The 9,820-nt window shown below is 41.7% G+C and overlaps 1 protein-coding gene across 1 annotated transcript in view; it reads left to right on the top strand.

Moving 5' to 3' along the window:
- Window positions 1–6,637: 6,637 nt before the first annotated feature.
- Window positions 6,638–9,820, top strand: part of LOC132823948 (NLR family CARD domain-containing protein 3-like) — a 39,316-nt gene continuing 36,133 nt past the window's right edge. Inside the window, 2 exon segments of the mRNA XM_060838100.1 lie at window positions 6,638–6,702; window positions 8,432–8,770. Of these exon segments, the coding sequence (XP_060694083.1) occupies window positions 6,651–6,702; window positions 8,432–8,770 (391 nt within the window). The 5' untranslated portion in view covers window positions 6,638–6,650.

Below are 9,820 nucleotides of genomic sequence, written 5' to 3'. Positions count from 1 at the left end.
CACAGACACAGAGAGAATGTGCAACTCCACACAGACAGCTGTCTGAGGGTGGAACCGGACTCTGGTCCCTGGAGCTGTAAGGCAGCGGTGCAAGCCAGCGTGCCGCCCCAACATTCCATTAATGTGTATCAAATATATATTATAACAATAACCACTTACTGCAAGTAATTTATTTATCAAATGTTTAATTTTATTAAAATGTAAAGGGAAAAACATTGTTGATTTATATTAGAAGTGCCAACAACTTGCATTTCATACCCTTTTAACATACAAATGTGCTCCACAGAGACACAAGAGGAAGTGAATCAAAAAAGACACACTGAGGGTTAAATGGGTGAGTTTTAAGGGTGATTTTGGGGGAAAAAAAACAGCAGGGAAGTAGATGGATACAGGATTTGAAGAATTTCCAGAGTGTAATACTTGCAGGGCTGCTGGCGTGACTGTTAATGGATGGATGAGAAGGAACTGTACAGGGACTGGATGCAGCATGATGTGCTGGAGGAGATTACAGAGTTGAGGTAGAAGGACAAGGAAGAATTTACAAATTAAACTTTTAAGATCAAGACATGTTGGGAGTGGAAATCTGTGCAGGTTAATGAAGACTGCTGAATGAGTAGAACTTGGTGCAAGTTAGATCATGGACATGTATGTGCATAAGTCAATGAACTGTAGTTGACAGTGTCTAGAGGATAAGAGGCCCAATGGAAGGAGCACACTTCGTGATCCTGTGGAGAGGAGAAGAAAAAGGTACGAAATATGGGACTAGAAAGGATCGAGGTTAGTTGCAAACAGGTGCTATCAATTCTAGACAGTATGAAAGTAGACAAGTCCTCTGGACCGGATAGCATTTATCCGAGGATTCTCTGGGGAGCTAGGGAGGAGATCGCAGAGCCTTTGGCTTTGATATTTGAGTTGTCATTGTCTACAGGTTTAGTACCAGAGGACTGGAGGATTGAAAATGTGCCCTTGTTCAAGAAGGACAGAAGAGATGATGCAGGTAATTATAGACCAGTGAGCCTTACTTCTGTTGGAGGAAAGGTTTTGGAAAGGATTATATTATAATCCTCTAGCAAGCAATAATTTGATTTCAGATAGTCAACATGATTTCATCAAGGGCAGGTTGTGTCTCACGAACCTCATTGAGTTTTTTGAGAAAGTGACCAAGCATGTAGATGAGGGTAGGGCAGTTGACGTGGTATACATGGACATCAGTAAAGCCTTTGATAAGGTTCCACATGGTAGGCTGATGGAGAAAATGCATGGGCATGGAATTGAGAGTGATTTAGCAGTTTGGATTAGAAATTGGCTTTCTGAAAGGAGGCAGTGAGTGGTTGTTAATGGAAAATATTCAGCCTGGAGTCTGGTTACAAGTGGTGTGCCACAAGGATCTGTTTTGGGACCACTGCTGTTTGTCACTTTTATAAATGACTTAGACACAGGCATAGGTGGATGGATTTGTAAATTTGCAGACAACACGGAAGTCGGTGGAGTAGTGGATAGCTTGGATGAATGTTACTGGTTGCAGGGGGACTTGGATAAACTGCAGAATTGGGCTGAGAGGTGTCAAATGGAATTCAATGCAGCTAAATGTGAGGTGATGCACTTTGGGAAGAATTACAGGAAGGCAGAGTACTGGGTCAATGGAAAGATTCTTGGTAGTGTGGATGTGCAGAGGGATCTTGGAGTCTATGTACATAGATCCCTGAAAGTTGCCACCCAGATGGATAATGCTGTTAAGAAGACATATGGTGTGTTAGGTTTCATTCGTAGAGGGAATGAGTTCCAGAGCTGCAATATCATGCTGCAACTATACAAAACGCTGGTGCTGTCACAGTTGGAATATTGTGTACAGTTCTGGTTGCCATAATTCAGGAAGGATGTAGAAGCATTGGAAAAGGTGCAGAGGAGATTTATCAGAATGTTGCCTGGTCCGGAGGAAAGGTTTTATGAGGAAAAGCTGAAAGACTTAGCGTTCTTCTTTCGAATGAGAACAGACCTAAGAGGGGATTTGATGGAGACATACAAGATGATCAGAGGATTAGATAGGGGAGACAGTGAAAGTCTTTTTCCTAGGATGATGATGTCAGCTTGTACGAGGAGGCATAATTACAAATTGAGGGGTGATAGATTTAAGACCGATGTCAGAGGCAGGTTCTTTAAACAGGGAGTGGTAAGGGCATGGAATGCTCTACCTGCTAATGTAGTCAACCCCTCAGCCACATTAGGGAGATTTAAACAATCCTTAGATAAGCACATGGATGATGATGGGATAGTATAGGGGGACAAGCTGAGAATAGTTCACAGGTCGGCGCAACATCGAGGGCTGAAGGGCCTGTTCTGCGCTGTATTGATCTATGTTCTACCTAGTCCCACCTGCCAGCACCCAGCCCATGTCCCTCCAAACCCTTCCTATTCATATACCCATCCAAATGCATTTTAAACATTGCAATTGTACGAGTTTCCGCCACTTCCTCTGACAGCCCATTCCACACACGCACCACCCTCTGTGTGAAAAAGTTGCCCCTTAGGTCTCGTTTATATCTTTCCCTTCTCACCCTAAACCTATGCCCTCGAGTTCTGGACTCCATTTCCTCTGGCAGCTTTCCATACACGTATCATCCTCTGCATTAAAACATTGCCCCTTATATCTCTTTTATATCTTTCCCCTCTCGTCCTCGAGTTCTGGACTCCCCCTCCACTTCAGGGAAAAGACCGTCTAATTACCCTTTCCATGCCCCTCATGATTTATAGCTGAAAATGTGTTGCTGGAAAAGCGCAGCAGGACAGGCAGCATCCAAGGAACAGGAAATTCGATGTTTCGGGCATAAGCCCTTCATCTCTTTCCTGATGAAGGGCTTATGCCCGAAACGTCGAATTTCCTGTTCCTTGGATGCTGCCTGACCTGCTGCGCTTTTCAAGCAACACATTTTCAGCTCTGATCTGCAGACCTCACTTTCTCCTCATGATTTATAAACCTCTAAGGTCACCCCTCAGCCTCTAATGCTCCGGGGAAAACAGCCCCAGCCTATTCAATCTCTCCCTATAGCTCAAATCCTCCAACCCTGCAACATCCTTGTAAATCTTTTCTGAACCCTTTCAAGTTTCACAACATCCTTTTGATAGGAAGAGACCAGAATTGCACACAATATTCCACAATTCAGTGTTAAAGAGAAAATGAAAAACCTAATATTTGTCACTGATGATCTTTTTTAATCTGAATGCTCAACCTGTTCAGATGTGCTATGACACACCTCTGGATCAGCTGAGACTTGAACCCAGGCTGACAGGCTCAAGGGCAGGGCCACTATTGAAACCTTGATTTCGTTTATCATTGCTGAAATAAAGAAAGCACCAATATAAAGTAAAGGTTGCTGTGTGAGAAGGATGTGTGTGTGCTCCTGTTGGTAAGAGCAGGTAAGACTTAACTTTGGCAATTACTACTGCTGAATAAATTGTAAGCGCTCAATTCAGATTAGTTCTTGTGATATTGGGGATGGTCAGCATCAAAATTCTCTGTAAAGTTATGTTCTTTCTATGCTCAATAACGTGAAGGCTAATTTGTGACTACAGATACAAGCTAGCAGGGAAGATTGGTCAGAGCCTTTTTTAATCCATAGAATATGGACATCTTTCCCTAATAGCCTGGAGAAGATAGTGATGAGCTGCCTTATTGAACCGCTATAGTCCTTAGGACATAGTGTTATGGACTAGGCCAGCCCACTCAAAACATTCTTAAGCAGGCAGCCCTAGACCTAACCTTGCAATTTGTTTCAGTACATGTACAGTAAAAATCATCTGGAGTAAGATAGCTAGGTTGACTACTAGATTTTAAAACAGACAAAATATTTATTCACAAATTACACAATGAAACACAAATAACAGAATAACGAAACCCTACAGAACTCAGCCTATCCAACTACACTTAATTATGCGGTTCCCAATATACACAATAGTTCGAATAAGCAAACTCCCTTTAAAAACTAGTATAAATGGAACACATGCTTACAAGTTGAAGTTGAAGGTCAGAAAAAAAAGAGTTTCAACACAGCTTCCTGTTGAACTTCCCAGTTCAAGACTGAACTAAAGCCTGCCCAGGTGAGCTAGCTAAGTGCTAACCATTCCCCTTTCATTATACAGGTCACTTCTAAAACATGACCATTTTGGCCTGAAGTCTCATCTGTTTACATATAAACAAAAGGCTCTCAAAATTCTTTTCATCTCTGTACCAAACCAGATTGATTGGAATCCAGCCTGGTTTATTGCCCCTCCGAAAAAAAATCAAGGGCAGAGTCTCCTTGAGCCAAGGAACAGTTTTTAGAGAAAAAAAAGGACTAACTTTGTGACAATAGAAATGCTCGCAGTGCTGTAAGGAAGGGATTCCAAGGTTTTGCCCCATTAAAATTGAAGGAATAGCAATATGGTTGCAAGTGGTGACAATGGCCTATGGCCTAGTGGTATTATTATTGACACATTAAACCATAGACCCAGGGAACATTCTGGGGACTTGGGTTTGAATCTAGCCACAGCAAGTGGTAAAATAAAATAAACCAATAAAGATTTGAAATTAACAATCTAATTATGAATCCATTGTTGGGAAAAACCCATCTGCTTCACTCACGCCCTTTAAAAAAGTAAATCCTTAGCTGGTCTGACTTATCTGTGACTCCAGACCCACAGTAATGTGGTTGACTCTTAACTGCCCTCCGGACAATTAGTGATGGGCAATAAAAGTTGGCCTAGCCAGTAACATCCTCATCCTGTGAAAGTCAGCATGATTTGGCTTGGAAGAGAACGTGTAGTTGGTGTTTTCATGCATCTGCTACTCTGTCCTTACAGGAGGCAAAGATCACAAGTTTGGAAGGTGCTGACTTACTGTCATAGGATAGTTGCTGGATTAGTGTGACGCATCTTGTGGATGGTGTACCTTGTATATGGTATATATTGGCAAAGATTACTGTTTTAGGTGGTGAATAGAGTCCCTTGGATGGTGTCGAGCATGGTGATGGTCTTTGTCTGGTACTGAGGTGCAGCACATGTCCGCAGATGTTGGTAAGGAAGCTTTTACAGGGTTAGCAGAGCTAGGTTCATCATTGCACAGTAACCACTTTGCCACCTTGACCTTGATACTGGCATTGGTAGGTTAAGGTAAGAAAGATGTTGTGGTACATTCAGCAGGAGTCTTTGTGAGTTACTGCAGTATGTAGGTAGCACGGTGGCTCAGTGGTTAGCACTGTTGCCTCACTATGCCAAAGACTTGTGTTCAATTCCTGCCTCAGGCAACTGTTGGTGTGGAGTCTGCACATTCTCCCCTTGTCTGCATGGGTTCCCTCCGGGTGCTCTGATTTCTTCCCACAGTCCAAAAAGAATGTGCAGGTTAGGTGAATTAGCCATGCTAAATTGCCTGTAGTGTTAGGTGTAGGGGAATGGGTCTGGGTGGGTTGCTCTTTGGAGGGTCAGTGTGGGCGCTGGTATCACGGCGCTGCTCGTGATGAACTTCGACAAACTCCACTGCATTCCTCTCCAGACTTCTCCTGCATAGGCACATTCCAGAAGGTGTGTGACAGTCTCGTTTCCCACCTCCCCCCCCCCCCCCCCCACCCCCAAAAGCCACTTCGAGGGCAGCGTGCAGTGCGGCTGAGAGTCTGGGTGTGCGTAAAGGATCTCACATGCAAGCAGGCTGCTTAGTCCTGGATGGTGTCATGCTACTTGAGTGTTGTTGGAGCTGCACCCAACTAACCAAGTGTGGATTATTCCACCACACTTCTGACTTGTGCCTTGCAGTTGATGGACAGGCTTAAAGGATTCAGGCAGCAAGGTACTGCAGAATTCTCAGCTTCTAAGTTGCTCTTGCTGCCACAGTATTTATTTGTTTTTACTTCATGTAAAATTTCTCTTTTTCCAACTTTAACTGAATCTGGTGGATTTTTAAATAGCACATCTTGTTTAACGTTTAATCTGTTTCAATAATCTCCAACTAGACCTGAAGGTCTTTGTTCAAACAGTATTTTTACAATCTGCAGAAGAACCTCAGAAGACACCTATACCCTACAGTTGCTTTGGTACAATCCTCTAGCAGAGTCTCTGATATATGATTCTTGAGATCAAAGTTATATCACCATACATCAGACTCATCTGCATCCTTGTTTCTCCTTATCTCATATTCGTATATTCGTAGTTCTGACATTTCTGTTTTAATTATTTTTAAATTATTTATCTCTGCAGAATTTCAGGTTGAAGCATTAACCTGTCCGAGTTTACTCAATGTCTTCTCAATAGTTCGGCATTTTCAGTTTTTATCTCAGATTTCCGCTATTTGATATTTGCTATGTTATGATATAAAGGAGTTCTATCTTTCAAAATCTCTTTATTTCCACGTGGTAATGGTCCGTTTTAAAACAGCACACCTTTCATGAAGATTTTGGCAAACCTGATTTTTTAATTATTAGTTTACGAATGCTCAGCGCTATCATGCAGATTACTTCCGAGGTGGACCAGGAACCTTCATAAATGAATACGTTCATACTTGCAACTTCCTGTGCTGTTTGCTTTCGCTTTGCTTTTCATTTGTCGGCTAAGATGTTGCGCTGTAGTTTACTTGTTGATTATGTATTGTTATCATAATTCTGCTTTAAATTGAAACGCATGGAACAATGAATTGCTTTTTAGTAGAATTGATTATATTTTGTTTTGTCCCCTTAGCGGGTAAGTGGAGAATTGCTTTACCTCTCTGTTACTATAGACACTGAAGTCGTTTCTTCGTAGCTTTACGGATGTGAAAGGGGTGACGTGAAGTATAGGCCTTCATTTCAGGCTTAGAAAGTGGAAATATATATTTTGATGAAAGTTCTTTTAGTGAAGCAATAAATATGATATTTGGTATGTTGCACATTACTCAAAGCAAGTAAATATCTAATGACTACAGTGGTCTCAAGTTATTTTTCTTCAGGAGATAAAATAAGGAAACAGTGGCATAGTCTTAGCGTCTTTGGACAAGTAATCCAGGACAGCCTCCTGAGATGTGGACATTGCTTTAGATATTACTATAGCAGATGGTGAAGTTTGAACTCAGTAAAAATCTGGGAATAACAGCTAGCCATACAGTGACTCTGTAACTACTGTTGTTTGGTTAAAAATTCACCTTTTGGAGAGGAAGCACATCACCCTAGCTAAGGACCTACAGAATGACTTACAAACAAGTGAAAGAGTTCTGGCTGTTGTACTGTAATTTGTCAGTTTTGGATTTCCCCTTCATCCATCAGACATGTCTGCCTTGAATTGGTTTCTTTCTTGCGCAAGCTTCAAACTCTCTCTGTTATGAATCTGACAAGAAATATTATCCTGAAGCGACAGCACTCAGTAAATTTAAGTAATTTTCTATTAAACTCCAAAAGAGTCACTGCAGTATTCAAATATGTATTTCAGCTCTTCAAAATTTCCTGTGGTGTGCTCACACCTTGCTATCTGCTACCCTCGTACTCGTGAAGTCTACCCCAGACCTCTTTTTATCCCATTGTCTCACCCAGTTTGCCTCAGTAAACATTGCGGTCCTTTGAGATACATAGGAGTGGTATCGTGCTTATTGTTATACATGGGAAGTTCATGCCCCAATCCCTCGCGGATATTGAGAACTGAATGCATTAAAGTCACCTGTAATCATAGAATTGTTACAGTGAGGAAAGATCACAATTTGACCTGTCTTGTCCATACAGCTCCCTGCAAATTCACCTTAATGAAGAGCCCTGCAAATTAGCAGATTTAATATTAAATAAAAATCAAAAGAACTGTGGATGGTGTAAATCAGAAACAAAAACAGAAATTGCTGGAAAAGCTCATCAGGTCTGGCACCATCTGTGGAGAGCATATTTAATATATTTGTTTGAGGTGCAGTGTCACTTTGCTGCTTTCTAATGTAGCAAGTGACTTTCACCAAAGAGACAGATTTTTAAAAGTGCAAGTTCGAGCCAAAACAGGCAAATTGTATGTGTCCAGCTCAACCCGAAACAAGCTTCTGTCTGATTTTGCAATGGCAGCTGACAGCATGGTCCCCTCAACCCAATGGCAGCCAAACTTGCCCGCCTCTCCCCTTCCCTTCCTTCTCTCCCACCCATATCACTACTTAATGCCTCTGCTCATCTGGCTGGAGGTGTGGGTGGGGTGGAGGAGGGGGTTGGGGGGGGTGGTGGTGACATTGGATTTGTATTAATGCAGCCTTTTTCCCAGGTCTCTATGTAATAAGCCTTACAGCCAAGCAAGTGTTTCTCCAAAGTGTAGCAACTATAAGAATGAAACATGACCCAGTGAGTTTCCCAGCTCCTGGGTCCTGAAACTGCTAGCCATTTGTCCCTCCTTTGAATGCTGACAAATAAAATTAATGATTAATAAACTATGTATTGACCCTACTTTCTTTTGATGTCTATTATTTTTATTGCAGTTTCACTGGAGGTGATGCTCCCGCCAGCTGTCAGTGCCACCTTTGGGGAAGATGTCCTCCTTGGCTGCACGTTTTCAAGCGCTGTTGCAGTTGATTTGAGATACATTGTCATTGAGTGGAACCATAGAGTGGGAAGTGAGGAAAAAACTGTTTGCTTGTTTGACTTTGGAGAATATGAAAGCTATAGACCAGGATCAAGTCTCTCTATAAATGAAATAAGCAAAGCAAATGCTTCTTTACTCCTAAAAAATGTTACGATTTACGACATTGGGTCATACTCCTGCACAGTGGCAGTATTTTCCGACAAAGCCACAGGGAAAGTTACTCTGTCGGTAACAGGTGAGTGAAAAATAATGCCTGAAGTGTAAACCTTTAGGACCTCTGGAGGTTTTCCTTTACTTACTGTGGATAAGCATTCATAATGGTAAGAACTTCAAAATGTAGGATGAGAAAATTATACAGATGTGAATACTGTCAGTTGGAAGCAGGTTGATGTAAAGTGACAAATAATTCGACGTCACCTGATCAAACTAAAAAATCTTGACCATGATTTTGTTGAGACCCATTCACAGTTTTTAATGTAACAGTCAGTAAGAAGTGATGAAAGAAAAGCACTTCCAAATTCAAATTGAAAACACTTCAAGTTACCTCAGTGGAGAAGGTACATTTCTGGATGCCAAAATATCCACCAGGTGAGTTTCTGTAAGGCCGTAAGATATGAAAACTAGGCCATTTAGCCCACTGAGTTCACACTGCCATTCAATCATGGCTGATGTGTTTCTCAATCCCATTCTCCTATCTTCTTCCCATAACCTTTGATTCCCTCATTAATCAAGAACCTATCTATCTCTGCCTTAAATACTTGGTTGCCAAAGCCCTCTACAGCAATGAGTGCTGCAGATTCACCAACCTCTGGCTGAAGCGTTTTGTCCTATCTCACTTCTAAAGGGTTGTCCCTTCACTGAGTCTGGGCCCTCTGGTCCTCGTCTGTCTTACTAGTGGAAACATCTTCTCCATGTCCACTCTATCCTGTAAATGTCAACGAGAGCCCTCTTTCTAAACTCCATCGAGTACAGTCCTCAACTGCTCCTCATATGACAAGCCCTCCATTTCCAGGGTCAGTCTTGTAAAGCTGTAATGTGGGAACAATTCAGGTTGGAAACTAGACTTAATTACAATGTGCTGGTTAGGAATTGCCAGTCAAAACTTTATGTTATGGAAAAGATAGTAAAGAATTGAAAATTACTGAGCGACTGGAGTGGAACAGGTTTCACACTTTTGTGCAGTGAGCCTGAAAAAATTATACTTAATGTGTGAGTGAAAAAGTTTGGTTTATGGAATGTAAACTTGTAATGTACAGGGAGACTCCTGCCTAAATAAATTAATAGT

Source organism: Hemiscyllium ocellatum, chromosome 17 (genome assembly GCF_020745735.1).
Source record: "Hemiscyllium ocellatum isolate sHemOce1 chromosome 17, sHemOce1.pat.X.cur, whole genome shotgun sequence".
Classification (NCBI taxonomy): Eukaryota; Metazoa; Chordata; class Chondrichthyes; order Orectolobiformes; family Hemiscylliidae; genus Hemiscyllium; species Hemiscyllium ocellatum.
This window is presented reverse-complemented; position numbering and strand designations above follow the sequence as displayed.